The following is a 19,178-nucleotide window of genomic DNA, read 5'->3' on the forward strand; positions in this document are numbered from 1 at the left end:
CAAAGAAACTGGGATTTCATCTGTCATGGAGAGCTGGCACTAGAATAAATTCGAAAAAGAAAAAATAAGAGATACACAGTAACAAACAATCTGTTCCTTGGAGCCTGATGTGAACAAACAGCTTAAGAGCCTTTCAGCCCAGGCCGTGACAGCAGAAATCAAACCATGTATTCAGCCGAGCACGACCCTCAAGCTGAGTTAGGCAGTAAGACACCAAGCTTTCATTTCTTCCTGGGGCACAGGGAGACATTACACACCTACTGTTCTATAGCTCTCCACTTAAGTAGTTGTCCTTGTGCCCAAGTACAAAACATGTGCTAAAAAAAATTGCATCTGTTAAGAGATGACGTCTAGGTACAGATATATATATACACGTATATTTATATATATGGGTGTTAGATGTGGATGATTAAACAATCCTTGAAGAGTCTTCTCTTGCGAGTCTAGCAAGAAGTATAGGAACGTATTTCATGTACGTAGGGAAGTCCATACGTAGACACCCTTTCAGTATAACCATCTATGTAAAAAACCAAATTCCATCCGTATACATCTCATTAGACTGTAAAGATGACATGACAGTGAGACACAGGTTTTCAGATTTATTTTTCAATTGTATAAGATACAATTATCTTTCCAATAATATGCAAAGAGAACTCAGAAGTCTAATCTTCATACAAAAGCTGAGCAATAAATTCATTTAAGTCTAAACTTAGAAAACAAAAAGCAGCATTGCACTGGGAAACAGAAATATATTCTGATACAAAATTTCATATATAGTAGCAGTGTTTCTTGAAGAAAACACTGTAGTGCTCACTCTTTTTATGCTCCAAAGAGATTACATACTGTTTAAAAATTACAATATTCTTTGCATACTGCATTTCTTAGTCAGAAAAGCAAGAAAGGTGCATGCGTATATACAGAATCACAACTCCCTGGTTGTGAATTTGTGGGGTAAAGGAGGGAACAGAGAATTCTCGAGTGAAATCCTGGTCTCACCAAGCAACTGGCCTGGAAGGGACCAGAAGATACAAGTCTAATTTTAACCCTTAGTTGTAGGCCTTTAATCTGCCGGGGGAAGGAGGAAGCAGCAGAGAGCAGAACATTCACTGCAGGCTCCATCCTTACCCCAGCTGCGTGTACCAGCCATACAACAGGCCAACAGCCTGTAAGGTCAGTGGGAAGCAAAGCAACTTAGTGGAGCTAGGATTTCATCCAATACATGCATGGCACTGTAACAGAATCCAAATTTGACAGTACAAAAGCATTCAGTGGTTCAGTATAAAAAGCCCTCCTCTTTGACAATAACACTCTGCGCTTCATTCTTCCTTTTCCCTTTGGCTCCATTCACCCTCCTCTTTGTTGCAGTTGCTACTTCATTACATATGCACAAAGAAAATCCAAATCCTGAGTAGCAAGACTTGGAGATCAAAACTTCAGCTATTATTATGGCTGCTTTTCCTACCAGGCAGAGCAACACCTGGAATTCCAGCCACTCGGGACTGTGATAATAGCACTATACTCCTCAGGAGGTAAAGGGCTGTGCGTTTATCAGCAAAGTGCATTTGTGAGCAAAGCTGAAAGCAGACAGCTTCCAGCATCAGTATTCAGCTTTAGAAAAGGGGAGCTCTAGGCAGTTGCACAGGTACCAACGCAAATGGTATCTGCCTGCACATTACACCTCACAGACCTAACTGGTGAAGTCTAAGCCATGTTTCCATTGCAAGGTGATGCAGAAATCCCTGAGCAAAAGCCACAGAGGCAGCCCTGCACTGGAAGGAGGCAACTGCTGTTTTGTCAGAGCCTGCACTCAGGCTAAAGTTCAATTCTGGGCTGATGCGGTGAAACTGCCGCTAGAGCCAGACTGGCACATCTGTGCAGCACAGCACTTAGCATCAAATGAGCTGGTACGCTGGCAAACTCTCATCAGTCTAAAGTGGCACTGTATTGAGTAGTATGGATAGGCTCCCAAATGAACGCTTCAAAAGCGTGATAGCAAAAGGACAGAAGCTAACTCAGAAAGTAGTGATTTAAACCTCTAAGCCTACTGCATTTCAAAGCTGCTTATACTACACAGCCTATTCCCTTTGTAACAGTACTTAACCTAGACAGGCACACAGTGTAAGTGGAAAGAGTAAACGTGTCATTTGGAGCTGCTTCTAAGCACATTAACTGTGTTGTATTTCAGAACATCCTCCCTAGCTGCAGAGCTAAATGCTCATGTTCTCTCTTCACACCACAAGGCAACACGTAACAGCAGATATTTCAACATATTGCAACCAGCTTCCATAAGAATTTCAATAAGAAAGCATATCGGGGGAGGCTTGCTTTAAACTTCCTCCCTCCACCAATTAATTTAAGTTTACATTCCTAAGAGAGGGATTTCAAAAATATTAAGATCTAGATTTCAAATATTTAACAGCTGAACATTTTCAAGATTTAACAGGATCTTATTTGCTAGTAGTGCAGAATTTCTCAGCTATTTCTTGCATATTGTTATTGTGAAAGCATTTACAAATACTGTTAAAAGGGACAACAAGACTTAAATTTTAAGTATCACTTTCATTTCTGTTATTCTGATAGATTATTTTTACCACATGATCAAGCTTAATCAATGGAACTCATTAACCAGACTTTTCCACCACAAAAGAATTCACTAATAGATTTTTTCCTCTGCTTAAAGTTGTCTCAATAACAACCCTATACACTTAGGAGATAAATTCTATTAATCAAAAAAATAAAAACCAACACCCTCCCAAGATATTTTAGGAAAGATCTGATTGATGATGAAACATGTATATGATAGCATAACAGTTTTAAGAGGAAAATACCACAATTCATGCATCTGGGTATCTACAGTTTCTGCATCAAAGTCAGGCAACCAGTTTTATGGAAGGCATCATTTGTGTGGGAAACAGCAGGTCCAAACTGAGATTCTTAAAGCGGGGGCAGGAGGAGAAACCAAACAAAGCCAAAACCCGATTCAATCCACTGCTTCCAATTACTGTTTGATAACACTGTGTGTACTGTACACAATGCCTTCTGCCCGAACACGTTCAAGTATTGGTCCATAAACATTCTTCGTCAATGGTATAACCATGCCTTTGGCATCTATTTCACCTGAAATAAAGATAGGGGGGGAAAAAGTGTTAAGTGCTCTACTGAGTTTACTCAGCAAGGCTTTGATAACTGGGGGGCTGCAGGGCGGCTTCTGTGGGGAGAGGCCGGGGCTGCCCTGTGCCGGACACGGCTGGTTCCAGCCGGCTCCAACTGACCCACCACAGGGCACGGCTGAGCCACTCGGCCACAGATTGGGCACCTCTGGGAAATTTACTTTAAAAAGGGCAAAACGCTTCACAGCATCGAGGACTGAGGAAAAAAATGTGAGAAACATCCCTGCAGCACCAACATCAGACAAGGAGGCAGGGAGGAGGTGCTCCAGGCACCGGAGCAGAGACTCCCCTGGTGAAAACTACGCTGGAGCAGGTGAAAAGCATGAGAAGGAAGGAGAAGCAGAGAGGAGCTCTTATGGACTGAGCACAGGCCCCCATTCCCCATTCCCCTGTGCCGCTTGGGGCAGAAGGAAGAGGCTGACGAGTCAGGAATGGAGACGTGAATTTGAGCCTGGGAAAAAGGGGGGGAAAGGTGTTGTTTTAATTTGCCTTTTTAATTTTTGCCTATTTTAATTGGCAATAAATTAAACTAATTTTTCCCCAAGTTGAACCTGTTTTGCCCCTGATGGTAACTGGTAAGTGATGTCCCTGTCTTTATCGATAAACTCATGAGCTTCTTCATCTTGTTTTCTTCCCCTGTCCTGTTGAGGAGGAGGAGGAGTGAGAGAGTGGCTGAGTGGGTGTCTGGCAACCAGCCAAGGTCAACCCACCACAAATGCAAATATCAATTTGCAATTACATAAATTTTCATTTTTATATTTTTACATATCTATATGCAGATTTATCAAGCCCAGCATTATGTTCTTACACAGCATCAGTACTGTATCAAAGAATAAGGAAAAAAAAGTTTGAAACATAGTGGCATATACAGCTTAATTTGTGGAGCTGTGAAACTGCAGTTAGGTGAAAAGCATCTAAACTTCACAAGTTTGGATTGTTGTTTTTCTTAAATAACAACAAACAACCACCCAGTTCTTGCTCATTTCAGTTAGCCAGGACAAGAATGAAGTTCTAACGATTAAAAGCAAGCAAGGGGAGATCACACTATTTTCTTAAACATGGTGATGACCACAGAGTCTGCCTGCTTATATATACCCAACATGTATCAGGCAATATGCCTCAGGCCTCAAGTTTCATCAATCCAGAAAGCACCAGTGAAAGTTGCTAGCTTGTTCAGCACAGGTATACGTTAGCCTGCCTCACTGTGGCATAATCAAGTGTAATTAGATGTTAGCCTGCCTCACTGTGGCATAATCAAGTGTAATTTACCATGCTAAAGGTTTCCTCTACACGAGTGAAACATTTAAGATGTTAAATGACTAAAAATCTCTACAGATTAAGTAGTAAATTAACAGTTGTCACTGAAACATCCAAACATGCAGATCAAAAATTCCTGTAAAGAAGACAGAAAAAGTTTGATAAATTAAAAAAAAAAAAAAATACACACATATACACTTCAGAAACACTATACATCTGCTTTTTACAGGCAGGAAGATACAGAGGATTGAAATACTGTTACTGAAGTTTGAACAGTCACTTACCATCTAGAACCATCTTGGCAGCAATAGCTGTGGGATATCCTACTGTTTTAGCCATCGCAGAATATCCTTTGTTATCACCATAGACAACCAGATCGATAAATTTGTTTTCCAAATGACCAGAAGGATGCCTGAGACCGATTTCATTTCTCATAACAATCATATCTCTCTCTCCAGTACCTAAGAGAAAACCACACAAACTATTCATTACTTCTATTTCAGTCATATCAAGATAAGGTTCCTGATGAGAAAGGCACTATGCATACACAGCATGTATACGAGGGAAGTTACTTAAAATAGGGACTATTAAGGAGGACAGAATATCAGGATGAAACTAAAAATGTAACAGGGAAAGAAAAGGATGAATTGGGGGAGTAGAGAACATCACAAGACATTAAAAAAACCTAACATGAACGTTTACTAATGAAGGTGAACAAACCAACCCAGTTAAGGCTCAAAGCTGTGGGGAAAAAAAAAAAAAAAAAGAATTTCTCACATACCAAAGGGCAGCTTCATCTCCATGTGCTTTGCAAGAGCCCCCACAATGGAATCTGCTGCTGGAACTGGTTCATCTCCCAATAAACCTAGCCTGCCAGAAGAAATGAGACAGTTTTATACCATTGCCTATCGACAGCTTAGTCACAGTTTTGTAATTTCCAGCTTTTTCAGCATACCAGTTTAACAGTCTTGACATGGACCAAAATGGCTAGAATTGCAACCCCTTTTTTTTTTTTTAATCTTTAAAAATAACTGGAATATTTTACCATTCCACTGCCTCCAGCTGACTTTTGTCCTTTTCCAGTTTGCTAAATACAGCTTCTTTAAGCACATGGTATTCAGCAGGTGGCTTAATTCCAACCAGTTTGCACATGAGCTCTTTCTGCATTAAAAGAAAAAAAAAGTTCCTGAAGGCCTGACATCTGTTCCCACTCCTTTTCAGTCAAGATTTTGAGAACCCATTGCTCCACTAAGCTAAGTTAATATCCAGGGCTTCTGAGAAGACAGGTTATGTGTACAGGGAAAGCGAGATAGTTTGAGATTTTTAATTGCAACAAGTGAGAATAGGGGTCATCTTTTCCTGAAACACTTTGTACCCCACCACTCAGCTGCTTCCCCCTACTTTTTAGTCTTATCCCTTCCTCTGGCAGTGAAGAAAGAACACAGAAATCTGCATAAACAAAGGAACACTAGGATGATGTTAGGGTGAAAGAGAAGCCACCTGTTTAAGAGTAGGGTCGACATAGCGCTGAGGGATATGGTGTAGTTGGGAACTGTCAATGTTAGGTTAATGGTTGGACTGGATGATCTTCAAGGTCCTTTCCAACCTAGATGATTCTGTGATTCTGTGACAGACAGAGATTCAGGAACTTAAGGATATCTTTCAACTGGTCTAGAGATGGAGAATGTCCCTTTCAAAAGGAAGGAAACAGACTGATGAGATGAAAAAGGCTCTGGCAATCCTGGGAATATTACCAAAAAGCTTTCTGAAGTTTTTTTGTGCATATCTGAAGGCCATTTTGTGCTATCTAGATGCTAATTATTGCTTGCTTCATTCACAGCAAGACAGATAATAAACAGAGCTATGAAAAAGACATAGAGCAAGCAAGATCTGTTTAGAAGCTCAGGTTAGCCTATTTACAAGAAAACTAAAAACACAAGGCAGAGGTGATAAAAGGAAAGTACTAAGATGTAACAGCATTGCTGAGAAAAGGTTTGCACTGAGACTAATGAGTTTATAGTTATTTTCACAGATTATATGACACTCTCTTTAGCCACTGAGGCTAGAAGAACTGGAAATTCTAGCCATCTTTGTGAAGAAAACTTGAAGATATCAACATTAGAACTGAAAGTGGACAAAAATAATCTCAAAAAAAAAAATTCCTAACCCATTTTATGATGCTGGTGTACCATTTTACAGTCACTGAAATGGACACACTGATGAATTGGCAGCCCATAAACTCCTGAGTTTGGGAAGGTGGGAAGTGCTGTATGTTAGTCAAAGACAAGTAAGACTGGGCCTCTTCACCTTGTGCTTTTTTGCTTTTGAGAACACTAAAGAACACTTGAAATAATGGCATCAACAGAAAAATACTGTGCTCTCCTCAGATCATCACACAGCATAAGCCTGGTATCTTTTTCCAGATTAATGCTGATAAAAGCATGAGGAAGAAAACAGGAGGCAGGTCTGAATTTTGTTCACCTGAGTAATAAACAAAGTTATTCTTTCAGGCATTTGCAAAATGGAAGAAAAATTTCTTACAAGACAGACAAACAGATCTGACAAGTAGTAAGCTAGCGGTAAATTCAGCTCTCTTTACACCATAGTGAAATATGAAATTCCCTGCTTTGCCCAGAGACAATCAAAATATTGATTGTCAAATGTAACAGCAGCACATCATAGGAGTCGTACCTTGGCTGAGATTAAGATGAAGTGAGGCATCAGTAAGCAAGACAAAAAAGCAGGATAGCAGAAGAAAAAAAAAAATGCTTGTACAGAAAAAAAGATTTTAATATACTCATATGGGCATGATCTCTTACTTCTTGATGCCCTAAAAAAGTACTTTTACACTGAAGATGATGGGCCAGTACAAATATGAACACTGCAAACACTGAGGGCTGGATTCTGACTAACAGAAAATTTAGGACAATTCATAAAAATATTGTATGGGTCCTCTGAGGGTCATCTAGCCCAATGCCCTACTTGAAGCAGGAGTACCACCAGCACTCAACTCAGTCATGGCTTTGTCTAGCTGAGTCCTGAAAGCCTCCGGTGTCAGAGACTCCAGAGTCTCTGTGGCAAATCTGTTCCAGCACTGTATTACATTCCTGCTGAAGAAAATCTTCCTAATTTCCCAGAACAAAAAGCAAAGACCACAATGCAGTACAAGATTCCCACTGCTAAGCACACCCAAGCCTAGCAATAAGAAAAATGTTAATAAAACAGAGGAGAGAAGGCAGAGTAACCAGAGTAACTCACCCAGGTGAGAGGTGGTGTGGTTGAGTTTAGCGAAGGATAAGGATCTGGGTTAATTAACCCTAATTTTACAAAGCCTCCCATAGTTTTGGAGTATCCCTGAAATAAAAGGATAACATGGTTAAAAATAAAAATCCTTGGTTTTAATGTAGTGGTGGACACAACCACAGTAGCGTTGAGACTTATTCCCATGGAAGACAGCCACAGTAACACGATGCCCGTGGGGTAACTGCTACAGAGGAGTACCTTCCTCAGTGCCTCTCCACTCCTCTCCCTATTTTTTCAATATCCTCTTTAATGACTTATTATTATTCTGCCATCAGTACTTCCATGGCAAGTACATTGGTTCATGAGATCAAAGGGCTAAGCTGGCCAGCACCAGTTCAAACTCCAGCACATCATTACAGATGGGGTTTTATCAGCCAGCTGGCCCATAAAAAAAACCTACTGAATACAGAGAGCCCAGCACTGAACTCACCTCACCCCAGTTTTACACCAGTGTGATTGTACAGACATCAGGTAAACTGAGTTCAAATATTAGAATCCTGTATCTTTCCTTTAGGAATATCAGAGACAACCAGGACAGCAGTGGAATGGTATTTAAAAGGAACTGCAAAGCCTGCACAACAAAAGAAGTCTCAACTGTTTTCTGCTTATTTTTGTTTGTATCCCATTAACACTCCCACACAGTTGCTAGATACCTGGAAACACTTACATGAAAGTGACTAGAAACACTGTAAAAAAGCAGAATGGTGGAAAGAGGGCTAATTATTATAGGAGCCACCTTCACTAGCACTAAGTTATCAGCTCAGATGGCCTTCCAGCGAGATCCTTCTGTGACACCTCTTTTTAAACTGACTCCATTAGCTATGTGAACTTAATCTAGTAAAGGGATTCTGAGGAGATGTTAGCCTCCACACTGAATGCATTGCTTTCTGCTCTGCAACAGAGCAGCAAATGCAAAGGACCAACATTAACTTCTGCCCTTCTCAGGACTATGTTCTGGCATGTAGGTACCACACAGGCAGAGGTATGGCAAGCTCTTCCACGCAACCCTACCAACATCACCCCAACCCAAAGTGATGGGCCTGCTTTGGGCATTAAGAAAACAGCACTAACCACAGAAACATCATTCTTGCAGCACACTGATAACAACTCTTCGTGTCACCCTGACATTTTTGCTTTTTCTTGTGCTAACACTTATACAAAAGAAGAAAATTTTACCAGGCATCAAATGGAAGAGTAGATACTGTCCTATTAAGACTTCATGACAAAATAGATGCCTTCCACATATTTTTAGCTTCTGAACAAGAGATCGTATCTAGACTGACAAAAAGAGAGCTATTGCAATTTGTAACCCTTACTCCCTCACATCGGCCTTCCACCTTCTGTTGCTAAGCAAGCCTCCCTCCCTCCCAGAAATAAAGAAAAAAATCCTGTTGTATTGCAACAGAGGAATTAAGAGAGAAAGGACATATACATTTCTCAAGCCATGTACAAAACAACAACCTAAACCTTAACAGACATATCACAACATCCATAAAAGCTTTTTCAAACCTTCAATATGGTTTTTAGGTTTGTTCCTTCTTAATATATAATGATGAACTAAACAATAAAAAAAGAAATCTGAAAAACATACTGTTTTGATTCTGCTTTGTGCACCTAACAAATGAAAGGAAGAGAGTCTATCAGAAAAAACCCACATTTATCTCTTAACATTTTACTTAACTGGATAAAATGTTAAAGCTGCTCAAATTCAAGATTTCCAGTTACTTAATGAAAAACTTTCTCAGTTTGATGGAAAAACATAATTTTCTGTGAGATTTTTACATTATGTTTTTCACAGAAACATAAGCAAACTGTAAATTCAATTTATCAACTTTGAGAATAAATCAATTCTTCAAAATATGTAACAGCAACACACATCACACAAACGCATCAGATTTAATTTTTTTAAAATCTTCTATTGATTTGACACCAAATACAGAGCCAGAGAAAAAAAGAAACATAGATACAGACTATGCAAGCCAACTGACCAGCTGCCTAAACCAAGTGAAACTTATTTTTCTGGTTTGCAACAAACACCTGTTAAATAAACCAAGTAAAACTACATGGAAAAAAAATGAGAGAAGTGCTTTCAGTTATCTCTCAGTTGGGATACTGCAGAGCTCATAAATAGCACATACAGAGCTATAAAAGGGCGACTTTCAAATACACAGTTTTCTTGAAACAGCAACATTCATCTCTTGAGGAAAACAATAATTAATAACAACAACAACTTACTCTGTATCTTAAGGTGCCTCTCAACAAAGTGTGAGCTGTCTGAATACCATACGGCTCAGCATATTTTGTACTGTCTCTGTTAGGAAAACCTTCAAGATTTAATCCTGGGAAAAAATCCATCGGAGTAACAGTATCAAGTAATGATCCTCCAGCTGGAATATTGATAATCTAAATGTTGTGAAAGAACAGCAGAATTATTTCAGTGCACTGTTATTTAATAACAGAAAAGAGGAAGTATGCTCAAAATAGGAAGAATATGCATAGTGTTTCTGGTACAAACAAAGGCCCAACCTAAATAAAGCAGTTGCACAAGCCATTTAAGCATGTGCTGTGATGGAAGAGCGTGCACTATGTCAGCCATTACTAAACAAAGGGCTAAAACAAGCAACATCCACTGTTAGTTCCTGCTGCACTTATATTAAAATGTCAGGTTCCCATTTCACTGACATTAGTGTAAATTTGGAGCACCTCCCCAAACTACACCAGCATGAAGAGAGATTCTACCCATAGGCTCCCTGCTTTTCGGTCAATTTTTTTGTTCTCTTTTTTGGGGGGGAGGAGAAAGCAAATGTAAAGAGAAGGATGGGGTTTTGTTTCTTTTTTTTTTTTTAAAGATTAAAATAAATCAGGTGATATCACACTAATATAAAATTGGTGCCCATGTGCATCTTTACTCGCAGCTACAAAGCACAGAGAGAATGCACCGTTGAAGGAAAACAAAGTAAGGTTGACTAGTTCTATTATCACTCCCAACCAAAGCCTTGAACCCTGCTTCCTTCAAGCAGCTGATGCACAGATCTGCTATGCAGCATCAGTACAAACTCATTTTGTGACTTTTGAGCGAAGGGACAAGGTTTCCTTCTAGAAGAAAGACTAAAGCAATGAAGTCCACAGCAATGCAGAAAGATCTTACTGTATTTGTCAGGCAAGACTCCAGTGGGTAAGAACCCTGCACAATAGTCAAAGACAGCTAAGGATTTAGTGGCAAGGAGGAAAAATTGCACTTTTTACTGACAAGCTCACAAAGTGCTCTCATAATGGATCATTCATATTCATGATCTGATTTTTCCTAGCAATAGGTGAACCAGGTCAGAATTAAACAAGAAACATTTTCACATTCTCCAAGAGACCCTTTCATCTGAAACTTACGTGTTGTTGCTTTTTAAATAATGATCCAATGTACAATCCCTGAATTTCTCCTTTCTTACTGCAGTAAGAACACTAGAGCACCAAAATGTCATGATAAGACATCTCAAAAGATTTCTCAGTTTCACAGATCAAAAAGTTTAGACAATTAGCTAAACTTTACAGTAGTTATACAAGGCAGCCTCCTTGACATTTGAAGAGCTCAGTAACTACTCTGAGCAAGTGGGAGTGATCAAACAGATAGGACTGGAAAGCAGAAATGTGATAATGGCTTGCAACGGCTTTGCACAAATCATTTATGATCTTTCCATAAAACAAATGCAGTGACATTTGCTAGGTTAAGTATACTGTAATGACTCCTGCACAAACAGCAAAATGGAGCTTATATAAAACACATCAGTAAACACTGTACACTTTCACAAAACCCACTCAGTGGGTTATTGCTATTACAGACTGCACCAGAAGAAAAAGAAATCAAGAGTTCTGTTATATACTGTGCAAGTACAGAATGAAGCTGTTTGGTTTACAAACATGACTAGACAGAAAAGCAAGTAGAAGGATGCACTCTTACCTTTGTTTCACAGAGCCAAAGACAGGGCACTTAAGTGGCAAAAGCATCACACAACAGGGATGGAAGCTGAACCCAGAACACCAACCTCAGTCCTGTGCTTCAGTCATTAGAACATGCTCCTTCTTTGCTATCAGTTTCCATATAGTAATCAAGAATTAAGCTGGCAGCAGCCAGGCACCATCACGCTCCAAACATAGAATTAAGTGATATATATAACTTGCTTAGGCAATTGACTGTCACTGGTCTGAAAGTAAACACAGCACCTTACAAATCCCAAACCCCTCCTTAGCCTAATACCACCTTCTTTGTCTGGCTTTAAATAGAAATGTTAGGATTACTTCACCTCTCCATTTTTTAAATATGTAGCAGACTGAACTGTATTCAGCAACACTCCTTGTGGGCTCCAGCTGAACTTGTATCTCAGAGGATTGTCAGAGTGCTCTGGAGCTGGTAGGCCACCACAAAAAGAAGTGTAGGACACAACCTGTCAGATTTAGCCACAGGAAAGAAACAATGAAGAGCAGACAGACCAAGATGCAAACAGTACAGAGCTACCCTACAGAATCCCCATTAGTTCTTAAACTTTCTGTTGACATTATCCCCCAAATGGGCCAAATCAGATCTACAGTGGACAGGGAAAACCAAAGAATTTCACTGAGCAACAGTGTCAAGGTGTCACACTGCAGCCACTGTCCGTCAAGGAGAGGAAACCAAAACATAAACCGGGGCAAAGCCATCTTAGTTGATGGTCTCACCAATTGGACTAATTGGCACCAAATTCCCAGCATCAGAAGAAGTAAGGTGTCCAGAGTCCATTACACACCAGTGACATGCCCAAAAACTGGGTGGTGTTAAAGGAACAACTAATAAAACCTTGGCAGAACTATGCACTACCTGTCAACCTTACCGTAGCACCAACTTCTTTAGCCTTGTCAATACATTCCATCGCCAACATATGGTCAAGACCAGGATCCAAACCCATTTCGCTGATAACTGTAATACCAGCAGCTTCTACACTAAAAATAACAGAAACGCAGAGCTGTCAGAATATTCACTGTTACTGGCCTTTTATTCAGGAAGTTTGTCCAACAAAGGCCCAGTGAACCTTTCCCAATACAGTAAATTCTGGGCTCTGCCAGCAGCTTGTGGAAAAAAAACAGAAGATGTTAACACCTGAAGAGTGACAAATGTGTAAGAGTCATTCTAGCCTTGGTTCCTCTTACTTTGCTGCAACATCTAGGAGCTGGTGGAAAAATAAATTCGTACCCCACATTATCCTAGACAGTGCTATAATGCAGAAAGGTAGTAATGCAGAGGACAGCACAGAGCTAGTCGTAATTGCCCTAAACAGCTCTTGCGGGGGGAAGAGAGACTGAAAAGCCTACTTTCCCAAATTACAAGCATTTGGGTTTTCATTTTTGTAACAGTTGCCTACACTCCCAGAGCAGCTCACTTATCACAAACTGAGGTGATTTATTTTCGAAATCACTTTGTGTTTTGACAAATGAGAAGTGTCTTGTCTTTTTTTTTTTTTTTTTTTTTGACAGCATGATATGACCTCTTGGCATCACAGCAAGAATGGGAACAGAGGCCCCTAAAGCTCCCTCATTGCCTGCAGCACTGGTTCTCTACCTGTCTAGCTTTTATCTTTTGTAGAGACACAGCATGTACAACTCTCAACCCACTCACTTGAATTCACTTCAGAGTTTCCAGTACCATGACTGAAAGTAGCACCTAGATGAACCTCCAGGCCCAAAACAACCTCCAATCATAAAATAAGTAGGACAAGAGAAACGTTAGAATAGTTAGAGCTGTCACCAATTTGAGACTAATACAGTGGGCCTGTCCAGAAGTTGTCATGAAGGAGGATATTACTGTAGATACAATAAGCCAAGAATGAGTTTTTATTAAGGGAATGCAAAGGGCAACAAACAAGCTTGCTGTCACTGGTAGAACAGGACAGTCCAGCTGCTCAGCTTGAATATTATCCCAGCTCAAACATCCTAACAGGTTTGAGAGGAGAGGGGAAGGCATAATAGCATGGAATAAGATGGGGCGTCCAGAAAAGTATGTTTCAGCGTTTAGAGCACTAGTCTGACCAAATTGCAGTATGCACTCATTTCTCTGCTCTGCCACAGCCTCCATATGGCAACTCTGTGGAAAGGTACTTAGTCCTCCATCATAGAAACAGGAGAAAGAATGCAGAAAACAATAATTCACAGTAAGTGTTGCAAACGTAACAGTCAGCAAAATATTCAAATACACTAAATAAGGAAGCAACACCAGGGAGATACTACTCTCATACCTACCTCTCCTGGAGTTCTTTCATAGCTGGTGTTAAATAGCTGGCTGTTACCAAGTTCACTTTGTTGTCAATACATTTCTTAGCAACCAAAGGATGTGCTGAATAAGGCAGCAAACTACAAATGAAGGAGAATTATGCAACATCAAAATCCAATCAGTTACTTATGCTGTCACTGGAAAGTTGACAGCACACTCACAAATGTTTTTTGTATGCCTACAAAAGAGCTAAGTAAATGCAACAGTCATACCTGCCTTGCCCTGAGCAGTTTCATACCCACATAAGTGAAACACTACTCCATCTGAAGAGCATTGTTGTATACACTCAGAACAGGGCGCAGGACAATAAGGGAGTCATTCTTTAGACAGCATCTTTTGTCACACTTCTCTTTGTAAAAAACAAACCACTGACCTCTTTTCAAGGCCACCTTCTAAACACACATGCTGGAGGTTTGGAAGATGCAAAACTGTAAAACCATCCTTGAGAAAGCTTGCATTACAATGATCTTGCTGAAGTACTTTGTGAAAAGCATGCTCTATATGTAAAGGAAACAATACTCATGACATCTGTGCCAAAATGGACAAAATGGCAAGGACTATGAAGTCATTTCCTCCCCTCTTTCAATACCTGGAAAGATATCTTTCTTAATGGCATATTCATGAGAAATGACCAAGATGTCAGAATTTTGCCTCCCCTTGCAAACATGCAGATTTGATCCCAGGAACACACATGCTGGTGGACACAACTGCCCCCTCACACTAAGAAGGCTGTCCACGTAACTGGTGAACACTTCTAAAGAGATGCTGCAGTCAAAGCTCCTTTGCAAGTCCTGATGCCACGCTACATGAGAAGGCAGTTGCCAGTTACAACTATTTACATGCACAAGTATGACCCCAGTTCTTGGGCATTAAGAAAAAAGTTACCATGTTGATTTAGGTCAGTGAACTAGCAGAAAGAAGCAGCATCACTTAGGGTTGAGCCTGTCATGTTTTACACAGAATTCTGACCTGATCACAAGGTCGTGTTTCTTCACCAAAGAGGACAGCTTTTCCTCGTGTTTAATGACATCCATATGAACTGAAGTAACGTTCCTGTATTTTTTCATCAGTTGTTCAAGTTGTTCCTTCATGACAGATGCTGTTTTAAAAGTAAAGCACATCAACTGTTACCTAAAGATGAAGGTAAGACCAAAGCACTCCCATGTATAATTGCGCTTTACACACACCCCCTTCTTCCCAAAGAGAAGCAGCTGCATCGATGTTTTTCTTCACTAACAGTTGAAGAGAAATCTGACATAAAACACCTTACTTCCCCTAAAGTAGTCCATTTTATTATCAATTGTCAGTGTCAAGCCATAGCAGCTATAACTCAAGAATAAGAACCTACAAATACTTGCTCTCAGAAGTAAAGAAACACTCACTGCTAAATTGTGTAAGGAGAACAGACTTGTAACCAAGTAGCAACTTTGTGGGTGTACTTAAAAGTAACAGAAGTTTTAACTGCAGTTAAAACTATCAGCAGACTAGGTCCATACAAATTATTTATGCAAAACTAGAAGTGATCTCCCTTCTTTTCCACTCTATCAAGAAGTAAATCTAGAACATGAGTACAGGACTGTTAAACCTGTCTTTGTGCAGTAGGAGACCCCAGAACCCACAGGCTCACTTGCATCATGTGCACATGTCCTCCCAGCATGGTTTTCTACAGCAGCACTGTCTACATTTGCCAGGTAACTGAGCACCCACATGGTGGGAAAACAAATAAACTAAACAGGAAGAAGCACACATTCACACCTAAGTGTTTTTTAGAGAGAGGTGGAAAAGTCTGCTGAATATATGCATCTCTTATGCAGAAATGGGTCACAAAAGTGTCATTAATTAGTCATAAAACCCCAACACTTTTATTAGAGGCTAGGCAGGGTTGTGATCCACCCCAAAAGCATAGTCCCATGTCTTTAATTCTGACACCTCATAAAAACCTGTGTCAAGGTATATTCTAGGTTTTAAAACACATACATACTGGAGGTTCAATCCATGATATCTCAGATGAACATCTGACACTCTTTGGTAATTGTCAAAATGTACTGAAAAAGACATTACAAAGTTTTCAAAGAACAAGTGACCAGACCACTGATGGAAGAACAAAAGCAGATTTTTTTAGAATCCTTAGAAATACACTGTTATCTCAGATCCAGAAGTAGATCAATTAAAGTGTTTGAGGGTGAAGAGTACAAATAACAGTCACATAAGAGGGGTGCTTGGATGTGTATGTTCAGGCTCGAGAAAAGTTTTAGAGAAAGATCACAAGAAAGCGGAAAGAGCTGTAGAAAACACTTCTATTGATATAGGAGAAAGTGGTTCATCTGAACTAGAACAATAATCCTACCACATGAGGTCTGGGAAAAATAAAATAAAAATGACCATCAGAAAAACATAACAACAGCTCTACAATGCCAAATCAAAAGTACCACTAGCCCATTCAGGCAGACTAGTTTGGTTTTGGTTTTTTTTGGAGAGAGAGTATTAGTGGAAAAACTGTTAGGTGTAGGGGGTCAAAAGGATCAGACAAATGAAAAACTTCTAAAATGGAGAGAAAGAGAACCAGAGTTAGAGTAACGAGTGGGAACTCTGTGACATCCCACATACAGCACTATGAAACCAAGCAGCAATTTGTCTTTTCCTTATTTATTTGGTGGACAATCACACAGTAGAGTTGATCTTCATGCTTTGATCTGGGGAGACATCACCCCTTGGGTCTACCAACCCTTACTTAAATCAGTCATCCAGAGGTCTGCTTGGCAGAACAAGGTGTAGGAGAAAACTAGAATGCCAGAAACTCTCAAGATGCTCCTAGATGTATTAAATACTATTGGCATTCATGAGCTCATCCGTTTGCTGGAGAAGCACTACACAACTAGAAAGGTAGGGGGAAAAATAAAAAATAATTGCCTACCCCAGAAAGTGCCTTTCCTTGCAGGTTTACAACCTCATTTGAAACAGAATAATTAAATAGCATTAAAATAGGCAGAGGTTTTGTTCCTGCTTTGATTTTCACATGAAAATACAGAAAAGGTATGCCTGGTCCTTTCCAATTTAATGAAATACTGTATTGCATTGACTCTTAAGGGAAGATGGCAGTGGGAAAATTGTATGCCCGATGTGTTTTAAAAGTAAACTGGTTTTGTATTAGCATCATCCTGCTGAAAAACAACCATTTTTAATTAGTGCAACAATTTATCTTAAGGCCTGAAGTGTTTTAGGTACATATTTTCTCCTGGTTTTAAAAATGGTCACTTCTCTAACCTGGCCAAATAAATGCAGAGGTGAAGTATTCCATCAGTTTTTCATGGTAGTAGCTGTTTCTGCAAAAGCACAAACTACTTCACTGAAAAGCAAGAAGCTGACAGAAGTCCAGGAGGGGAAAAAGTCCAAAGAGGAAAATTTGTTTCTCTTTTTCAGGCTGTGCTTGGTTTAAGTGACAGGAAAACCTTAACGTTTTAAGGTCTTGATGAACATACAGGTTCAACATAGGTAACTAAGAGATTTAGTAAATAAACACGTCCCCAGAAAAGCTTACCCCATCCCTCATTCCATGTAGCTAAATACTTATAGATAAATCTGGTTAAAAAAAAATCTTTCAAAACTGTTTCAGTACATTTTAACAGAATTCCTATTTATAGCCAAGAACAGCTTAAATAACTTAAAAACAATTCACATCATTCACCATTTTTAACAAAACAAATATAAAAACATTGAGATTTTGCTCAGGCCCAGATTCAATCTGACTAGTTTCAATTCTTACCTTTGGCTTAGTCCTACCAATCCTGCATTTGCTAATATTATCACTAAAAGGGAGAAATCCAGTCTCCGCCTGCCTCCCCTTGTTCCTTCCTACTACCTTGCTCCTATTGTCATCAGCACTTCATATTACAAGGAAAGCAGAACTGAAAAAGATATTCAGGTTAAAGCAACCAGTATTTGCCACATCTGACTTAAAGTGAACTGGTTCCCTGTCCCAGCTCACCATGCTGCCAGCACAAGGACAGCAATGGGAACACAGCCAGGTGAAAGGAGTGGGCACTGAAGGCAGCAGGTGGGACACAGGCTTAAGAATTAAAAGCAAATGTGCCCCTAACTTAGGGCCTTACTTCCTTATGGTCTTTCCAAAGTCAATGGGAAATAATTATTGCCAGAGGGTGATTCTCTGTACCCTACCAACCAACTTGTGCTGAGGGAAAAGAGGTAAGCAAAATCATCTCCAAATTCAAACCAAAAGAAGTCTGGGACCATGAAGGTTTCCCAATTAAGATTTTCACCATTTGGATTTAAAGTGGTGTAGCCTAACAGTAGGGAACCAAATGTGGCACTGTGATGTGCATTTCATGCTTTCTTCATCTACCTGCCTGCTGTCAAATATTAGACAAATATCATCTTTGTGTCTCTTTCCTTCTGAGCTTTTTTTTTGGTGTGTGCTGTAGGAACTGCATGTTTATAAGCTACCCAGATAAGAGGCACCTGCTGTGTTTGCTCAGTGTTTGCTTGGCAAAACAGATCTTCCAGTTCACCTGGTTTCCCTTACTGCTACTGTATTGCAGGGACTAGATGCAGCCTCCGTACTAATGAGGGGATGGACACTGAACACTGCTGTAATCCTTCACCACACCAGGCGGTGCTAATAACAAGGGTGCAGCTTCCTTAAGAGTTCCCTTCTTCTTTCTAGTAAATCTTTTCCCAGGGGTTAAAAGTACTATGGTAAGCACCGCAAAGGGTAGCAAAAGCAGCCAAGTATGAAAGTAGCATGAAGGGAAAAAACAAACCAAAACAATAACAACAAAATTCAACAGAAATACAATGGTAAGTTTTAAAGGAAACCATTTCCCAGCAAAATATCTTTCAGACAATACAGCCTGAGTTTTAAATCTGAAATCACAGAATCAGGGTAAAGTCATCATCAAGGGTACAGAAGAGTGTTTCTGAGATGCCCAGCCTGAAATATGCTACAGATAAAACCAAAACAGAGGAATAAACAAGCAGGCATGTGGGGATGATGGGAAGGTCAGGGTCTGAAGGTTTACCACCACAGTACTGGTCATACCAACAGCAGGGGCTTCACTCATACAGCTGTCTATAAAAAACAATTTCCTCTTCTGGTTGTGTGAGGCTGAAAACACAGCCAAGCACCAACTAAAGTGACT

General features: G+C 39.9%; 1 protein-coding gene across 6 annotated transcripts in view; it reads right to left on the bottom strand.

The window, feature by feature from the left end:
* Positions 1-584: 584 nt before the first annotated feature.
* The window catches only part of AASS (aminoadipate-semialdehyde synthase), a 31,555-nt gene continuing 12,961 nt past the window's right edge, over positions 585-19,178 (bottom strand). For 3 of the 6 annotated variants that reach the window (XM_074827601.1, XM_074827598.1, XM_074827599.1), the window contains 10 exons: positions 14,992-15,121; positions 13,992-14,102; positions 12,590-12,698; positions 12,026-12,166; positions 9,966-10,133; positions 7,686-7,781; positions 5,473-5,588; positions 5,209-5,297; positions 4,712-4,888; positions 585-3,117 (listed from right to left, as the gene is read on the bottom strand). In XM_074827601.1, coding sequence (XP_074683702.1) covers positions 2,999-3,117; positions 4,712-4,888; positions 5,209-5,297; positions 5,473-5,588; positions 7,686-7,781; positions 9,966-10,133; positions 12,026-12,166; positions 12,590-12,698; positions 13,992-14,102; positions 14,992-15,121 — 1,256 coding nt within the window. In that variant the 3' untranslated portion in view covers positions 585-2,998. The other 3 variants (XM_074827596.1, XM_074827597.1, XR_012623641.1) reach the window with 3 other exon arrangements.

This window comes from Strix aluco, chromosome 5 (assembly GCF_031877795.1).
Source record: "Strix aluco isolate bStrAlu1 chromosome 5, bStrAlu1.hap1, whole genome shotgun sequence".
NCBI lineage: Eukaryota > Metazoa > Chordata > Aves > Strigiformes > Strigidae > Strix > Strix aluco.